This window comes from Glycine max, chromosome 13 (assembly GCF_000004515.6).
Source record: "Glycine max cultivar Williams 82 chromosome 13, Glycine_max_v4.0, whole genome shotgun sequence".
NCBI classification, from domain to species: Eukaryota; Viridiplantae; Streptophyta; class Magnoliopsida; order Fabales; family Fabaceae; genus Glycine; species Glycine max.
The window spans coordinates 28129557-28147538 of record NC_038249.2 but is presented as its reverse complement, the minus strand read 5'-3'; the positions used below and the strand labels follow the sequence as shown (position 1 = coordinate 28147538).

At 34.4% G+C, this 17982-nt stretch overlaps 2 protein-coding genes across 2 annotated transcripts; one reads left to right on the top strand and one right to left on the bottom strand.

Annotated features, from left to right (window-relative positions):
• Nucleotides 1-3424: 3424 nt before the first annotated feature.
• On the top strand, nt 3425-5182 carry LOC100779064 (probable glucan endo-1,3-beta-glucosidase A6). Its single transcript, XM_041008182.1, has one exon. The coding sequence runs from the start codon at nt 3895-3897 to the stop codon at nt 4930-4932; it is 1038 nt and encodes a 345-aa protein (XP_040864116.1). The 5' UTR covers nt 3425-3894; the 3' UTR covers nt 4933-5182.
• A 397-nt stretch (nt 5183-5579) lies between these two features.
• Nucleotides 5580-6210, bottom strand: LOC100807058 (histone H3.2). Its single transcript, XM_003542666.5, has one exon. The coding sequence runs from the start codon at nt 6136-6138 to the stop codon at nt 5728-5730; it is 411 nt and encodes a 136-aa protein (XP_003542714.1). The 5' UTR covers nt 6139-6210; the 3' UTR covers nt 5580-5727.
• Nucleotides 6211-17982: the final 11772 nt, after the last annotated feature.

Here is a 17982-nt window from a genome sequence, read left to right as displayed (position 1 = left end):
AGGGAAATGAGGCAAAAGTTGGCATGGAGGAGAGACCAGGCCTCACAATTCCAATGGAATATAATCTCGTATGTGTGTCACTTGTAAGAACAGACTTTACAGATAAATTTCATTCCTCCTAAACTACAATATATATCTGCCTATTAGCATGCCAATTGTTTTATGTTGTGATAATAGTTATTTTTTTTGGAAAAAATGTAAATTATATTAAACCCAAAATGATACAATAAATGGGAAAAATAAAAAACTTCTCTAATACAAGAAGACTTATATCAAGATGTTAAAACAAATGTAACAGGTGCGCTTGTCTATATATAAGAAACTTAATCTTGTTAATAACCTCTATTACAGAAAATTGATAATCTCAAAAAATCAGCTTGTTCCTAGACAGTCAGATGCAGTAGACTGTAATTGTTGTAGTCAGACAACGAAATTTTCCTTGAACACCTGATGTGGATCTGCCCCTAATTAAAGAGTCAGTAATGCGCTGCAAAGAAGTGAAACACCTGCGAAAATGAGTCAAATCACGAATGTGAACCCAAACTTGGAGAGATTTTCTGCAAAAAAAGAACAAATGAGCATTTGATTCAGTCTCATTTGAACATAAAGGGCACAGGGAACCCTTGTTCAAAAAAGCAGTTTTGTCAAGAGTAAGCAGCCGGTTCCTTTTAGCAAGCCATAGAATGAAAGACATCTTAGGGGGGATTGCTAGGTTCCATATAATAGAACACCAACTAATAGTAGGCTTGACACCTCTAATGTTTTCATAGACTTTGCCAACAAACAATTGTTCATTGGTGCTCCAAGATTGAATCCTCTTTTTGGCCTCTTCCGTATTTAGCTCTTTGGAGATAATAAAGTTCCTTATTTGAATGATTTTCTTTATCAAAATTGAATCTGATGAAAAAATATTGTAATTCCATACACCGCTCCCTCTGAAATAATAATGGTGAACCCACCGAACCCATAGAGAATCTTTCTTACAATGAAAGTCCCACAGGATACGGGAAAGAAACGCAAGGTTCCAGTCCTTCAGATTAAAAAGGCTTAAATCTCCTTCTTTTTTCGGAAAACAAATTACTGACCAAGCAACCAAGGGCTTATTTTTGGTGATAATAGTTATTTTAATAAGGTGTAATTGATAGACCAACACGTGCATTGGCTTGCCCAATTTGTCTTTATTTGATTTGATACTATGATGTAATGCAACTTTTTTTCATTTTTTTTTATCAAAGTGAGGTATTGTGATGACTAATGACTCAAATTTATAATTTTCACTTGCAAATGTCCTTTTTTGTTATACAATATATAATATACAACTTATTTAATTTTATTTTTTCTTAGTAAGGTATTCACAAAACAATATCGAGTCATTTATCTTTAAAGTGTTTAGTTGAATAGAACTATTGACTCAAATATTAAAATTATTAAACATATAATTGTTAAATCAACATAATAACCAATACTCATGTTGGCATTATTAGTGTCAAGAAGGTTTTAGTATTGAAGTGTATCTCAAGGAGGGGAGTGTCTTATATTGATTGATTGATTGAATTCTTTGTTACGCTTGAATCTTATCCCTTTGTGATTCTCATGTAGTTAAATTAAGATTATAAAGGCGATAATAATTAAGGAAAATAATTGATACACCAACACATGCATCTTTCTTTTTATCTTATTGTAGGTCCACACTATAAAAGATGATAAAGATTCCACAAATGTAATACACATCATTCAAAAATAATTTGTCCACTAAATGTGTGGTTCTCTTTTAATTAGAAATTTACACAAAGGGATATATATATATATAGGGAAAGAGGAGTATTTTATTATAAGAAATGAGGATTAAATAACGTCTTTAAATCAAAATAAAAGATCAAAATTTAATTGTTGATTAAATTATGTGTGAGAAAAATTATACGTATATTTAATTTTGGCTCTCTCATAAACGATATTTTTCTTCACCTCATTTAATTAATAATTAAATCTAGACCTTTTATTTTTATCTAAAAGCTGCTCTCTCTCTCTCTCTCTCTCTCTCTCTCTCTCTCTCTCTCTCTCTCTCTCTCTCTCTCTCTCTCTCTCTCTCTCTATATATATATATATATATATTGACTTTGGGGTGTAACCATGGTAGCATATGTTGATTGTCGTTGTCCTTCTCTTGTAGTACACCTTGCATGAATGGCCACCTACGACTTTCCGAAATCGGATAGTGTATATCTCTCTTCTTTTTTATGTATTAGGGAAGATAGTGTATATATCTAGAGATTGCCTAATTATTACAGTAGTTTTAAAAAATTCTTCTTAAACAAGGTAACAAAATCGCGATCAAGTCCACGTCTATACTTTTTGCGTATGAGTTTAGAGATTTGCACTAAACTCGTATTCATAATACTAGTCGTATCTCCCAATATAATGTGTTATACGGGTGTCTAAGAAAAGAAATATTACATTTAAAAATAATAATTTAAAAATAGAATTTTGATCAATTAAAACATTGTATGCTAAAAGAATATAAAAGTTTGACAGAAAAATTAAAACAAAAAAGAATACTTGATAAAATTAATCTTGGCCGTTCAAATGAAAGAAGAAGAAAAATCAGCATTATATGCTAAAAGAAAACTGATAATGAGATTGTTTTGGGTAGAAAAGAATCGGTTAAAAATACACCGATTAGTTTATATCAATTATTTAACCATAATTTTTCTTTAAATCACCGTATTTCATTTCGGATACCGTACACTACCCATATACCTACGAATAGAATCATATTGATGTTGCCTGTTACACCCCAAATAATTTATCCAAGACAGATGCGACCAACTTGAAATGTGTTTTTCTCAAGTCAAACAATTTACTGCTTAATTCGTTCCACTCAATTGGGTATAACAATAGACATCAAACGAGAAAAGTCATGAGAAGGGAACAATAGAACAATAAAATAGTTGCTATGATTTGTCCCATATCACAAGAGATACGTGACATAACCATGATTTTCATAAAGCTAGTGATTTCTTTTCTATTAGAACATCTTTGATGAGAATGAGATACTTATTAGTTATTTAACTTTTTTTCACTATAACACATGATATAACATTACTAATACAAGTACAGGTGTTTAACAAGGGTATATCATAAACAAAATATTTTTTAAACATTATAAAATTCACAAAATTAAGTTAAACACTCATTTTAATAATATTAACATTTGAATAAATTTTTGTATAAAGTACTTACAGTTAAGTGAAATTGTAAAACCCACGAAATTAAATAACTCATCTAATCAATTGTGCATTATAGTTGTTGTTATAAAGTTTGTGACCAATGTAACTAAGTTTCTTATGATAAAAAATTGGTTAGAAAAAAGGCCAAAGCACGAAGCAAACAAAACACATCCTTTTCCTTTTACCACTAATTTAATTGTTCATGTGTGTTGAACACCTTTGATAATTCTTTTCATATTTAGCTGCTTCCTGTGAACAATAAAATATGTGCACTCAAAAAGATCCTTCTGCACAGGTATTTGATTTCTTGCTATTAGCCTTCATTTCACTTGTATAAATTGATGCTGCTAATGTTCTCTTTACCTCATTCTATTCCTTAACCATTGCAACATTGTGAGGCAACCGGTCCAATTGCATAAAAGTTGGAGAAATCAGAAATGAGTACTGTGGCTATATTTCTGATCTTTTTACTTTTGCTATCAAGTAAGTTCGAAATAACACACTCCTTTTCTGCTACAGAATTGAATCTTATTTTACAAACATGACATGACAACAATTTTCATGCAATTCTACAGGATCAAAAGCATCAAGCAACATTGGTGTGAACTATGGCCAACTTGGGAACAATCTACCCTCTCCACATCGGTCCATTGAGTTGCTAACAACAATGAAAGCTGGTCGTGTGAAAATATATGATGCCAACCCAGAGATTTTGAGGCTTTTATCAAATACCAAGCTCAAAGTTTCCATCATGATCCCAAACAATGAGATCTCAGGCATTGCTGCAAACCAAAGCATAGCTGATGAATGGGTGAGGAACAATGTCCTACCCTACTACCCCAACACCATGATCCGCTACCTACTCATGGGAAACGAAGTGCTGAGCTACAATTCAGAGCAAGGCCACCAAATGTGGCGCGATCTTGTCCCGGCGATGCGTAGCATCGAGAGATCCCTCAGAGCTCAGAACATCAGAGACATCAAAATTGGTACCCCATTAGCCATGGATGTGTTACAATCAACATTCCCACCATCCAGCAGCGCGTTCAGATCAGACATAAGAGACAGCGTGATGGTGCCAATGCTGAAGTTCTTGGACCAAACCAAGTCCTTTTTCTTCATTGATGTATATCCCTATTTCCCTTGGTCAATGAACTCCTACAATATCAGCCTTGAATTTGCTCTATTCAGGGGAAATTCCAGCAGAACAAGAGACCCTGGCAGTGGCTTGGTTTATACCAACTTGTTGGACCAAATGCTTGACTCACTCATCTTCGCCATGGCAAAACTCGGGTACCCTGACATCAACCTCGTGATATCTGAAACCGGTTGGCCTAATTCCGGTGACAGGGAAGAACTTGGAGCAAACACAATCAATGCAGCCACATACAACCGCAACCTCATTCAAAGAATGACAACAAAACCACCAATTGGAACCCCGGCTAGACCCGGGGTTGCAATTCCAACATTCATCTTCTCACTGTTTGATGAAAACCAAAAGCCTGGTCCTGGAACAGAGAGACACTGGGGCTTGCTACACCCTGATGGAACCCCAATTTATGACATTGACTTAACAGGAAAGCAACCCATGAAAGATTTTGCAGCATTACCCGCTTCAAACAACAATAAACCATTCAAAGGAAAGATGTTGGGTGTGGCTGCAAGGGAAGTAGAGGAAACCGACTTGAGTGAAAATTGCACTTAAAAGAAATTTAGGATCGTTCATCCAAAGAAAGGATTATTAGTTTATAGACTATAGGGTTTCTTAATGTAATAAAAAACAGTTGAGTGAAATCCAAGTTTTTATTAACTTCCCTTGACAGAGAAGCTACAGCCTGCAAGGTCACATTGTGTTGGCGATCCACATTGGCACATTCACCATTATTAATATGAAAAAACAATTCCGAAAATGTAACCTTGTAGGTAAGCTTATTACTATGCTTATCAAGCTTAACATTAAAACATTCCGAGTTCTAAAAAAATTTCATTTCAAATATCCAATCTTCAAAGTGATGTAGAAGCAAAACGGAATCACATTCAAATGCCTTGATAGGGAATGTTTCCAGGTGACTGTATAACACACAGGCACTATAATTTAATTTACAAAAACTTAGTCACCTAATAAGAACCATTCTTACACATCATCACTTGTATTCAGAAAAACATGGTTATAGTAAACTAATAGAGACATCTCATTATTTAACTCAAAATCACCTAGAAAATCAAGCATAAGAGTAAAAACCAGACATTAACTACAAACATGATCAAGATCATAATGAATAAGAAGCAAATCGAGAAGGCAGATTGTGCATTTACAACTCCACATTATTTTAAAATTGAAGAGAAAAACAATTGAAGACAAAAAGTGATAATTTCATTAATAAAGCGTTAACATCACAGCAGCATTACAGAATCCTCAACAACAAGAAAACCAAATCAAAAGTTCTAACTAAGAACGCTTGAAATTGAAATCGTCTATACAGAGAATCAATAATTAGATTTAAGCGCGCTCGCCCCTAATACGCCTAGCGAGTTGAATATCCTTGGGCATGATAGTGACACGCTTGGCGTGAATAGCGCAGAGATTGGTGTCTTCGAAGAGACCAACCAAGTAGGCCTCGGCGGCTTCCTGGAGGGCGGAGACGGCGGAGCTCTGAAATCGAAGGTCGGTCTTGAAGTCCTGCGCGATCTCACGGACCAATCGCTGGAACGGGAGCTTCCGGATCAGAAGTTCCGTGCTCTTCTGGTACTTCCGGATCTCGCGGAGCGCTACGGTTCCCGGACGGAATCTGTGCGGCTTCTTCACGCCGCCGGTAGCCGGAGCAGACTTACGAGCCGCCTTGGTGGCCAGCTGCTTACGTGGCGCCTTGCCGCCGGTGGACTTGCGAGCCGTTTGCTTCGTACGAGCCATTTGAGAAAACTGAATTGGGTGGGAAAAAGAACAGAACTTTTTGTGTTTTCTCTATTTGTTTTCGAGAATTGTTGGAAGGCGTCTTATATAGTGTGAGCTTTTTAAATTGGGGTTTGTGCGCGAAGGGTGAGAGGTGAATGAGGAATGTTGAGCGTTAATTTTTTTGGGGAATGGACGTGTGGGATTCGTTTGAAGGTGTGGTAGTGCGCGGATCAGTGACGTGGCTGAAAAATTATGGCCTTATAGGGAATATCGTCGTGGCCGTTGATTTAGTTATAATTGATGGCTGCGATTGAATTACATAACGCGATGCGGATCGATATATTCTTGCAGGGAAAACGAAAACAGAAAGAAAATTTGGGCGGGTTCTGAAAATGGGGCTCCAAGTCGAAATCAATAAACCAAAAGAGTATTGCTATTGGTAAAGCCACATGCGGGTAAGTCCCTATCGCAAAACTCGCATTTTAAATGGATTTTTTTTGTTTGCTGGTATCCGTCCTACATAGGCGATGGACTTTGTGGGTAAGTTGGCATCCTCACAGAAAAATTAAAAATCTTAAAAATTATCTTCATCTTACAAACAATTGTGAATTATCTACAAAAATCATTTTAAGTGCAAATAAATACAATATTAATAGATAGTGTCAAGTTTTAATCCAAACAAGTCTCTAGTGTAAATTTTAAATATACATAAATATAATACAAATAGGTAATATCAAGTACTCAAATCTAAATTATGTGAAGTGTAAAGTCTAAATCCAAACAAGTCTAAATACAAGTAATAAAATACAAATAGATAGTTTATTGAATTTTCAAATAACACAACATCAGATAGTCAATCCTCTTTGTTGACAATGTTTGCCCCATCCTTGGTGTAGTTAGTTCCTCCATTTTGAAGGTTTGTCCACTTTATCTACAAATCATCATAAAAAATAAAATAAGAATAAATATACATTAAAAATGTAGTATTTGTCTTGCACCTCAAATCCTAGTAACCAGTTTTTAGTACATATCAAAAATTGCACATTATTTGAAAGAGGTAACTTTAGTATTTATTGAGGATACAAGAATTCATTCTAAAAGTTTGTTTGAATGCATCAATTGTTATTTGAATACTTAAAATGTCACGTGCCAATAATGAAAGTTTTGGAAATCTAACTTGTTTTTCCTTCCAATAATTCAAAATATCAAGATTCGGATGATATACCAAATATAATTTTTGTTCTTCCAAATAAATATCCAATTGAGAGGTACCATCTTGTGATATGTTATCTTTCTCAAATTGGATGAACTCCTACATTAGTTACACAAAATGCAAAATTAAATATTAAAGAAATAACACAAGTAATGAAATAAATGAGTAATTAGGTTTGGAAAAAAAAAATAGACTTACATCAACAAATGCAACTAGTGATGTTAACTTTCCTTTAGCCAAGGAAGGATGAGCTTGAGATTCTTGTTGCCCTCTTTCTTAGAATTCTTGACATACTCATGAAAGAGAGAATTGTGTTTTGACACTTTCAATTTTGTTTGGCAAGATATTTCACTAAGACCAAATTTGTATAACAAAACTTCAAAATGACATCTTATAACGTGGATAAATAATGGTCCCAAGAGCAAGCACATCACTATATTCACCCCAATATAATGCAAGCACGCCTAGAAGGTACCTTAAGGTTGTGGTGTCAATAGGAAGGGTTGATAGTGGGAATAGTAGTTCCCTAACCAAAAAGGAAAAAACTTAGGCTTTAAGCCCATTTCAAATGAATATTTCTACTTGTTAATAGGATCCTACACTTGATCCATTTATAGGTCCAATAGTTTAAAACAAAAGATAAAATAATTAGTTTTAAAAATTTCTCACCCAATTGTCCTAATAATTATTAAAAATTATTTATTTTTATTATTAAAATAGATGTTATAATGGTGTAAAAATAATATACTAAACGTGTGATAAATGATAATGATTGATAGTATATTATGGAAAGATATAGGCCGAATATTTCCTAAAGGAAAATTGTTCTTGGCGGCATATGATGTGAATCAATTGATTCATCCCTATGAACATATACACACGTAAATTTGATCAGATTTCGTTTGTCTAACTGAATGACCCTCCCCATAAGCTCTTACGACATAAGATTAACAATCAAGACAGCCTACATTGATATATTTCATTTTACAATATTAGATTGTCATATAATTCTCACTGTCTTCAACTCTGTCATTATAGTCTAAATTTTTTCTTTCGTGGAGTAATTTACAATGAATAGAGGAATGAGAAAGGTTAAATAAAAGAAAGGTAGCCGGAAGAAAAATAACATATAAAAGAGAATTTAGACTAGAGACCAAGAGGAAGGAGAATGAAGGTATATCAATATATTTCCTTAGAAAATCAAACCCCTCCTAATAATAATAAGTCAGTCCAAAATCAAATCCCTCCAAACAATAAGTAAGGAGACAGAGGATAAGTGGGACTTAAAACAAATTTTAATAAACATATTTTTACTTTAGATAAGAAAAATATATATTAGGTCTTTCTTTTTAATACAGTTTATATTTTTTTTCTAATAATAACTGTGGCAGTTTTTACTTTATAAAAACTAAAATACAAATTTTATTTTTGTTGGTGGATTTAAAATTTAAACTTTAATTATTTTATTCTTGAGTTAGTACACAAGTGTCATGAAAAAAATTTCCCTCCCAGTGTTTTCTTTCTTCCTCTTTTTTTTCATTTTTTTTTTTTTACTTGCACACAATTTTTTCTACTTTTCAATCTCTCATGTTGCCTCTAGATGTTGTCGTTGCCGGGAGAAGGAATAATGAGAGGAGTAATCTTTTGGATCTTCTTTAGCTCGTTGTTGACTTGATCTCCACTACTAGTTCATGAAGCGAAACTCCAAGGAGCCAAGGAGGTGACAACTCCAAAGGCAAAAGCTGCGTGAGTCGAGTAGAGTAGAGAGGGTTACTTTTTTTAATGTAACAGAATATTGATTTGTTTACTTTTTTAAAATTATTTTTTATTGTATTTAATTAAACCACTATGATTGATTGTCTGTCTAAAATCTTTTTACACTCACAATGTACCAACATTATTTTCTATTTTTTTCACACTGTCATTCCTATCAATTCAATCATAACCTTATAGAAAATATTTAGCTTAAAATGATCGTCTCCTTCCTATCCTAAAATGCAAGAAAAATTGAAATAATGAACCAAATTCATGTGATGATAAGATAAGATCTCAAGTTTGGTGACACAATTCTAGGTATCCACCGCCACGCATTTGATCCTCAATTTGCGGGCACTTATTTGTTGTTACAAAGTTAACTCAAGACCACACACCACATCACCCGTTTTATGTCATCCTTTTGAGAAAATAGTGGATCATGGGTATCCATGTGACTTGGTCTCAATGATAGACCCTTAGATGCTACGACCTTAAACAAGGATAGCATCCATTAATCAACCTCCTTTAAAGCTCTAAACATGAGCATCAAAACGGGAATATTTGTTAGATGTTAGTGGAAAGGGCACTTTATTCCTTCCTTACACCGGTTATCTTTCACCTATTCTTCTAATAGGAGAATTTCATTTTTATTTCTCATATTTAGCACGAAAAAGGAATCGCCTTTTTTCTCTTCCTTTTTGTTCAGCTGTGCATCGAGTTTTATACTTTGTTTTCCAGCAATGGTCTCGTTAATTGTTTGGTGGCTACCAAAGCCTGATAAAGTTCTGATAAGCAAATGTGAAAATTTGGGGAAAAAATAAAATAAAAGGGAAAATTAGAAGAAGAAAAAAACTTCTTATTACTTGTTAAAGTAATTTGACCAAATCAACGTTGAAGAAGAAACTTTAACACTTTTATTCTTTGGTCCCCTGCTCTCTATAATACCACTTCGGTCCTAGTATTTGATACTTTTTTTTAGTAATTTACATATCCTTTTTATAATACTTTTATCAAATTATTTCCTATTCATTATTTTTAACAAAAATATTCTTGATTACTACTTTATAATTTTTGTAGTCAGTAAATAATTTTTATAAATTAATAACACAAATTCAGTTTCACTCTTGTAAAAATCGAAGAGGACTAATACACTAATTATGTAATAAGTTAAAAAAAATGAGATAATAGGTCTAATTTTAAAAATAATTTCAAAAAAACATAAATTATTCACAAATTTAATATTATTATTAATTTAATCAACCATTTTTTTACAGCATCAGCCAACTTTCTTAATTCCAATAAAGTAATATTAGTTAATTATTTGTTACAAATCTCACGACAAGGCTTTCCACTTCCAAGCGACATAGACTTCTCACCCCCTCTACAAAGACCTTGTTGCTAATACATGGTCAACTTGTCCAGGTTTTATTTTCCATAAACTGGGAGCTGAGAAAGATGAATCCATTAAATTCAATAATGATGTTTTTGGGAATATATTCAAGCGCAAGAGGCAACTAGAAGCACATATCTAAGGGGTTCACCAACAGCTTGACCACTTGTATGGTCCAACTAGAGAAGAGGCTTCAAGAGCAATATGATACGATGTTGGCTCTGGAGGAAATGATGTGGTTCCAAAGTCAAGAGAAAAAATGGGTAAAATTTGGCAACAAAAATACCAAAATTTTCCACACTCAGACTATTATTCACCGATGGAGGAACAAAGTGATTTTTCTTATGATCGATGGCATATGGTGTTTTGATGAGGAGACTTTGAAAAGGGAGGCCCAGACTTTTTTTAAAGACCTCTTCCAAAATAAAAGCCATTGTGATCCACCCAGTTTAATTCTTTTGAATATCCTTAACATTGGACAAAATTTATTTGAAGTTCTTCTTCAACCAATACTATTGAGGTGAAGAAGGCTATATTTCCATGGGAGCTTATAAAGCACCAGGCCCAAATGAGTTTCAGCCTATCTTTTACCTAATTTATTGAGATACGAAAGGGAATGAAGTCTCAGATTTGGTGGCTTAAGTGTTTGCTACTAGGGACATCAATCCAGGTCTTGCATAGACCCAAGTTGTTTCCATCCCTAAAGTGGATAATCCCACTACTTTGAAGGATTTTTGCCCTATTAGCTTGTGCAATGTTTTGCTAAAAGTCATATCCAAGGTTTTGGTCCTGAGAATTAGACCTTACATGAGGGAATTGATAGGGCCTTGTCAATATAGTTGATAACTGTTAAATATGAGATATTTTTTATAATAAGAATATATCGAAAATATCTTTAAAAATATTTATTTAGCAGTTATTTTTTGTTTAAATGATAAGAATTGATATTTTTATTATTTATGATTTGCAGATATGAAAATGATGGATTAAAAAAGAAAAAAATGAAGAAAATATCAAAAATATGAATAAGAAAGATTTTCAGCATCAGGCCTAAGTCCACTCTAACAGCTATAAAAACAGAGTCAAATCAAACAGAAAGAAGGAGTCTCACAACCCACACACTAGGTTTATCCCTTAGGGAAAACCCTCTTTTCTTATTATCACCTTCTTCCATCCACCTCAACTCCCTAAAGTGTAAAAGTTCCTTATGACTATGAGAGGCTAAATCCTTAGTTAGGGTCTCATAGACCTAAAAAGTTAAAAGATGTATTGTACATTTCATATTTATCAATGCAAATAGGTGTTTTATTTCCTATTATCCTTTCTTACTTTTAATTTCATGCATTATTCATCATTGCATCATCTTTAGGGATTAGGTGCTCGAGAGAGGGTAATCCTTAATAGAAAAATAAGGAAGGTTTTACATGCATCTATTTTAGGAATTAGTCGTTCGAGAGAGGGTAATTTCTAATAGAACTAAAAGGAAATGGTATCTTAATAAAATCATTGCTAGACATAGAGTGATTGCATTATGTTCATGCATCAAAGCAAACATCTAGAATTAGAATTTCATGCATTTTATCTATTGACTCTTTGCAAATACATTTGAGAGATAGATAGGTAAAATAGACTTGTCATCGTGAGACATCAGGGGCAAGTATTCTAACAGGTGTGGGTAGGATAAATTCACCTGAATTGATAAAAAAAAATCATAAAATCATACATCCTAGGTAATAAGGCAAGTCAGGTCCCAACATTATCACATCTTGAATTTATCTCTTTATCTTAATCTTTTACTTTTCTTATCTTATTTTTTATCTTCTATTTTTATCTTTAAATATTTATCTTATCTGCTATATTTTTTTAAAAAATTCTTTATCTATTGCTTTTAATATGAGTTTGCATTAATCTAAGTACAAATAAAGACCCTGTGGATTCGACACTCGGACTTCTGAGTACTTTACTACTTGTGAAAAATTTGATACACTTGCCAACGAGTTAACAAGTTTTTGACGTCGTTGCTGGGAACTTTGTTTTTCGTACTTGATTATTTGCATATTCCAATTTTAAAGCAATTAGTTTTCACTTTTTATTTTTTATTTTACTTTCTTTTTTATCTATTATGTTTTTTAGTTGCTTCATTTTATTTTTCAATTTTTTCTCTTTATTCATTCTTATTTTATTCTTTTCTTTTTTTTATAAAAATAAAAATAAAATTAAAATTAAAAAAATTAATATATATATATATATATATATATTTAACTTTAATTTTTATTCTGTGATAACATGCACGGTAGTTGTTTCTTTTGTGACCAGTTCACATTCCTTCCTTGAAGAACGCATCATGGCAGAAGATCGTTCATAGAGGATGACGCTAGAGGATTACTCTAGCCCTATTATACCTCAATACTTCACCAGCCTAGCCAAATCAGAAGTGCAGGCGGCCAACATCTCATATCCACATTCCTTCATCCAGCTGATTCAAGGGAATCTATTTCACGGCCTACCAAGTGAAGATTCGTATGCACATCTGGCCACATATATCGACATTTGCAACACAATGAAGATATCAGGAGTGCCTGAAGACGTCATCCGCCTCAACTTATTTTGTTTTTTCCTTGGCCAGTGAAGCAAAAACATGGCTTCGCTCGTTTAAGGAGAATAGCCTGCGCACATGGGACGAGGTGGTGGAGAAGTTCTTGAAGAAGTACTTCTTGGAGTCCAAGACCATTGATGGAAAGGTGGAAATCTCATACTTCCACCAACACCCTCATGAATCATTGAGTGAAGCCCTTGATCGCTTCCATGGGTTACTCTGGAAGACTCCTACACATGGGTTTAGCGAGCCAATCCAGCTCAACATCTTCATTGATGGCTTGCAATCCTATTCCAAGCAGATCCTCGATGCCTCAGTCGATGGGAAGATCAAGTTAAAGACTCTAGAAGAAGCTATGGACCTGATAAAGAATATGGCGGCCAATGATCATGTCATTCTATGTGACCGAGCCTACACACCTACAAAGAAAATCCTTCTGGAACTCACTGCCCATGATGCAACACTGGCCCAAAATAAGCTACTGGCCCGACAGATAGAGGCCCTCACGGAGACCCTCAACAAGCTTCCTTAACAACTACAAGCAGTAAGTCCTTCTCACTATTCAATCATGCAAATAAGGGGATGCCACATCTGCGGTGGAGCACACGAGCCAGGGCAATGCATAGCCCAAGAAGATTCTTCCAGGGAGGTGAACTACATGGGAGCTCAGAATCACCATGGATTCTAAGGCTACAACCAAGGAGGACCGGCGGGATTCAACCAAGGGAGAAATTTCACACAGGGCTCAAGCTGGAGGAATCATCCGAGGAACCAGTTCATCAAGGAGCAAGGAAGTCAACCAGCTCAGAATTCCAACCAAGGGATAGATCTTTATGAGAAGACTAGCAGGCTTGAGGAGATGCTTAATAAGTTCATACAGGTATCTATGTCTAACCATATGAGCACAGAAGTCGCCATCAAGAACTTGGAGATACAAGTGGGCCAATTAGCCAAACAAGCGGCTGAAAGACCCACTAGCAGCTTTGGGTTCAATACTGAGATGAAGCCCAAAGAGGAATGCAAGGTAATTTTCACTGAGAAAGGAGAGAAGGAAAAGAAAATTGAGGATGATGTGCGTGATAAGGAAGGAGAAAAGAAAGAAGAGAGAGAAAGAAATGAGGATAAAACACAACAATGGGAGAAGTGCTCACAAGTAGAAGTTCAACAAAAAATTATTCTTCAAGTCAATACCCCTCCCCATCAATTGATTGTTAAGGAAGAAAGACATGGAGAACATGATAGATCTTTAAGTGTCATTCTTTCCTTGATCACCAACACTTCTCTTGGAATGTGCTTCCAGAATATATGAGTTTCATGACATCTCTAGCTAAGAGGCAAAAATGCAAGGAAGATGTGTTCTATGTGACTTTCATGCCACCTTGAAGACATTTGACTCGCCAAGCTAATGACGTTAAAGAAGCGCTTACTGGGAGGCAACCCAAAATTTCTTACCCTATCTCTCTTTTAATTAATTGCATTGTGTTTTTTTAGGATAGATGTGTTATTTCTTTTCTTTATTTTGATTTTGTGCATTTTGATTTCAACAATTTAATTCCACTAGTTTAAATTTAGTCATTGAATAAAAATTGCATGATATTTGTGAAGTCATTGTCAAAGCTTTTTCTGAAGGACTCAAACACTTGAAATGTTACATACCATTTTTGAGAAAATGTTGGTTCCATGAATGCAACCGTCAGTCAAGTAGTGGAGTACGAATCACAACAAAGAGGAAAAAGGTTAGTCTGGTTGAAAGAAATCATGGTGCGGTAAGCCAACAACTTTGTCTTGTCCCGGTGAGTTGTGTGAAACCTACTTGTGAGAGAACGTTTGTTTTTAATTTCTCGATTTTGCATCATTCTTAGACTGTTAGATTAATTACATGAGGTGGAAATGATCAATGTCATGTGTCTTCTTATTTTTAGCCACTTAGGGTCTGGTAGGCCTAAAGAGCCAAAAAATATATTGTACACTTTATATTTATCAATGCAAACAGGTATTTTCTTTCCTATTATCCTTTCTTACTTTTAATTTCATGCATTATTCATTCTTGCATCATCTTTAGGGGTTAGGTGCTCAAGAGAGGGTAATCCTTAATAGAAAAACAAGGAAGGTTTTGCAATATGCATCTGTTTTAGGAATTAGTCGCTCGAGAGAGAGGGTAATTTCTAATAGAACTAAAAGGAAGGAGTATCTTAGTAAAATCATTGTTAGACATAGAGTAATTGTATTATGTCCATGCATCAAAGAAAATATCTAGAATTAGAACTTCATGCATTTTATCTATTGACTCTTTGCAAAGATATTTGAGAGATAGATAGGTAAAATAGACTTGTCATCGTGAGACATCAGGGGCAAGTATTCTAACAGATGTGGGTAGGATAAATTCACCTGAATTGATAAAGAAAAATCATAAAATCATACATCCTAGGTAAACAAGGCAGGCCAAGTCCCAACATTATTACATCTTGAATTTATCTTTTTATCTCTTTATCTTAATCTTTTACTTTTCTTATCTTATTTTTTATCTTCTATCTTTATCTTTAAATCTTTATCTTATCTACTATATTTTTTTATCTTTATTTTAAATTCTTTATCTATTGCTTTTAATTTGGGCTTACATTAATCTAAGTACAAACAAAGTCTATGTGGATTCGACACTCGGACTTCCGAGTACTTTACTACTTGTGACAAATTTGATATAATTGCCAACGAGTTAACAATAGCTTTATACCATGAAGGGGAACAGGTGATAATGTTATTATTGCTTAGGAGATTGCTCATTACATGCTTAAAAAAAGAGGTAATTCTAGATTCCTTCTTTTCAAGATTGACTTGGAAAAAACTTATGATATGGTTGATTGGAATTTTCTTCAACTTACCTTATCCGAGTTTGGTTTCCCTCCCCCTATTATTAAGTTGATAATGAATTTTACTACTTCTACTTCTTTGTCTGACAAGTGGAACAATGAAATGCCAGAAATTTTCTCTCCTAAAAGAGGTCTGAGATAGGATGACCCTCTATCACCCTATTTATTTGTTTTTTGCATGGGAAAGCTTATTCACATACAGGAAAAAGTGCAACAACAAATTTAGGAACCGGTTCAAGTCTCTCGCAATGGCCCTTCAGTTTCTCTTTTTTTTTTTTGCGGATGATTGTTTGCTTTTTACTAGTGCAAAAACATCATAGGCTCATCTGGTTTCCCAAGTTCTTGATTCCTTTTGCAAAGCATCTGGCTTGAAAATTAATCTTCACAAGTCTAGATTCATAGTCTCTAGCAATGTTCCAAGGCAAAAAATCTTGAAGTACACTTCTATTTTGGGTTTTCAATATAGGAATAAAATTGACAAATACTTGGGCTTTCCTATACTCACTAAGAGAGTGAAAAAGTTTGATTTTTGCTTCATTGTGGACCGTATTAATAACAAGTTGGGAGGTTGGAAGGCTAAATTGTTGAATAGGCTAGGGAGGGTCACTTGGCTAAAGTTGTGTTGAATGTTATCCCTATCTACATAATGCAAAATGTGTGGATCCTAGAAGGAGTTTGCAATAATATTGATAGCATAGTTAGGAGATTTATGTGGGGTAAATCAACCTCCCATTGGGTGAATTAGGAAACCATTACCCAACCAAGATGGGGATTTAGGCATTCGTAAAGCTAGGGAGTTAAACATTGCCTTACTTGGGAAACACATTTGGTCACTTTTGCAAGACTCGAACAAGTTATGAGTTTGTTTATTATTAGAGAAGTACTTAAGGGAGTTCCATTTTGTGTTTGAGAGAGTATAATGGAGCTTCCTATTCATGGGCTTTTATTATCAAAGCTACAGAAGCCTTGCAAGATGGCGTCATCTTTCGAGTTGGGAGAGGTGACTTGTCCATATGGTATAACAAATGGGACCAAGATGAATATGTGGTTGGGTTCGTGAATTATATTAACATTCAAGATGTTAATATGACTTTAAGGGACATCTTTCGGAATGTGATTTGGCATTGGAACGAGGTTGCTATGATAATTCCACTTGACATAAGGCAAAAATTCAACAGTATCTTTCTCAATGACAATACTCCTAATGTTATCATTTGGGAGGCTGCTCAAGATGAGTCTTTTTCCACCAAAACAACTTATGGTTGGCTCACAAGAACTTTGGTTACCCCTAGAACTTCTGCAAGTTACAACTCTTGGGTCTGGGAATTCCTTTTACCAGAAAACACAAATTTTTTCTTGTGACTCACTAGCCATAAAAGTCTTCCCACTAACCTCTTCTTGCTTTATTGCCATTTGGCTTTAAATACTTTGTGTAACAAGTGTAGTGCTCCATAGGAAACAATTAACCACTTGCTTTGTGACTGCAACAAATCTCGTCGCATATGGGATCTTCTTTAGCTAGATGTCTCACAATTTAATACCGATGAAGATAATGCATCTTTTCTGCGTCATTATGCAAGAAGAAACGAGGGTACCTTATTTTCGATGACGTGCTGGATTCTTTGGAAGGCGCGTAATGCTCGGGTCTTCAACAATGAAGACTGGATGATTGGTTCATCTTGAGTCAATCTGGAATCTTCACTCATCCATCAACAAGGTCTTTCCGCTCAAAAACATGAGTACTACTAAGTTATGGTTCAATGGACTCTGCCAACTCCAAATTCTTTCAAACTGTACATTGACGGAAGTTCACTTGGTAATGTTGTATATGGTGGTTTAATTCAAGACTTGTTGGGACAATGGATATTGGGTTACTCAAGTAGCTGTGGAATTGCAACATGTCTTCTAGTAGAATTAATGGCGATTTATCTTGGACTCAAGTTAGCTTGGAATAAAGGTTTTTGAGTTCTAACTTGCGAATGTGACTCACAAGTGGCTCTTGGTTTGTTATTTAATGTTAACATTGATACACACCTTTATG

What these genes read in the sequence shown, in the direction of transcription:
- LOC100779064 (XM_041008182.1), top strand. Translation starts at nt 3,895, where the DNA reads ATGAAAGCTGGTCGTGTGAAAATATATGATGCCAACCCAGAGATTTTG.
- LOC100807058 (XM_003542666.5), bottom strand. Translation starts at nt 6,138, where the DNA reads ATGGCTCGTACGAAGCAAACGGCTCGCAAGTCCACCGGCGGCAAGGCG.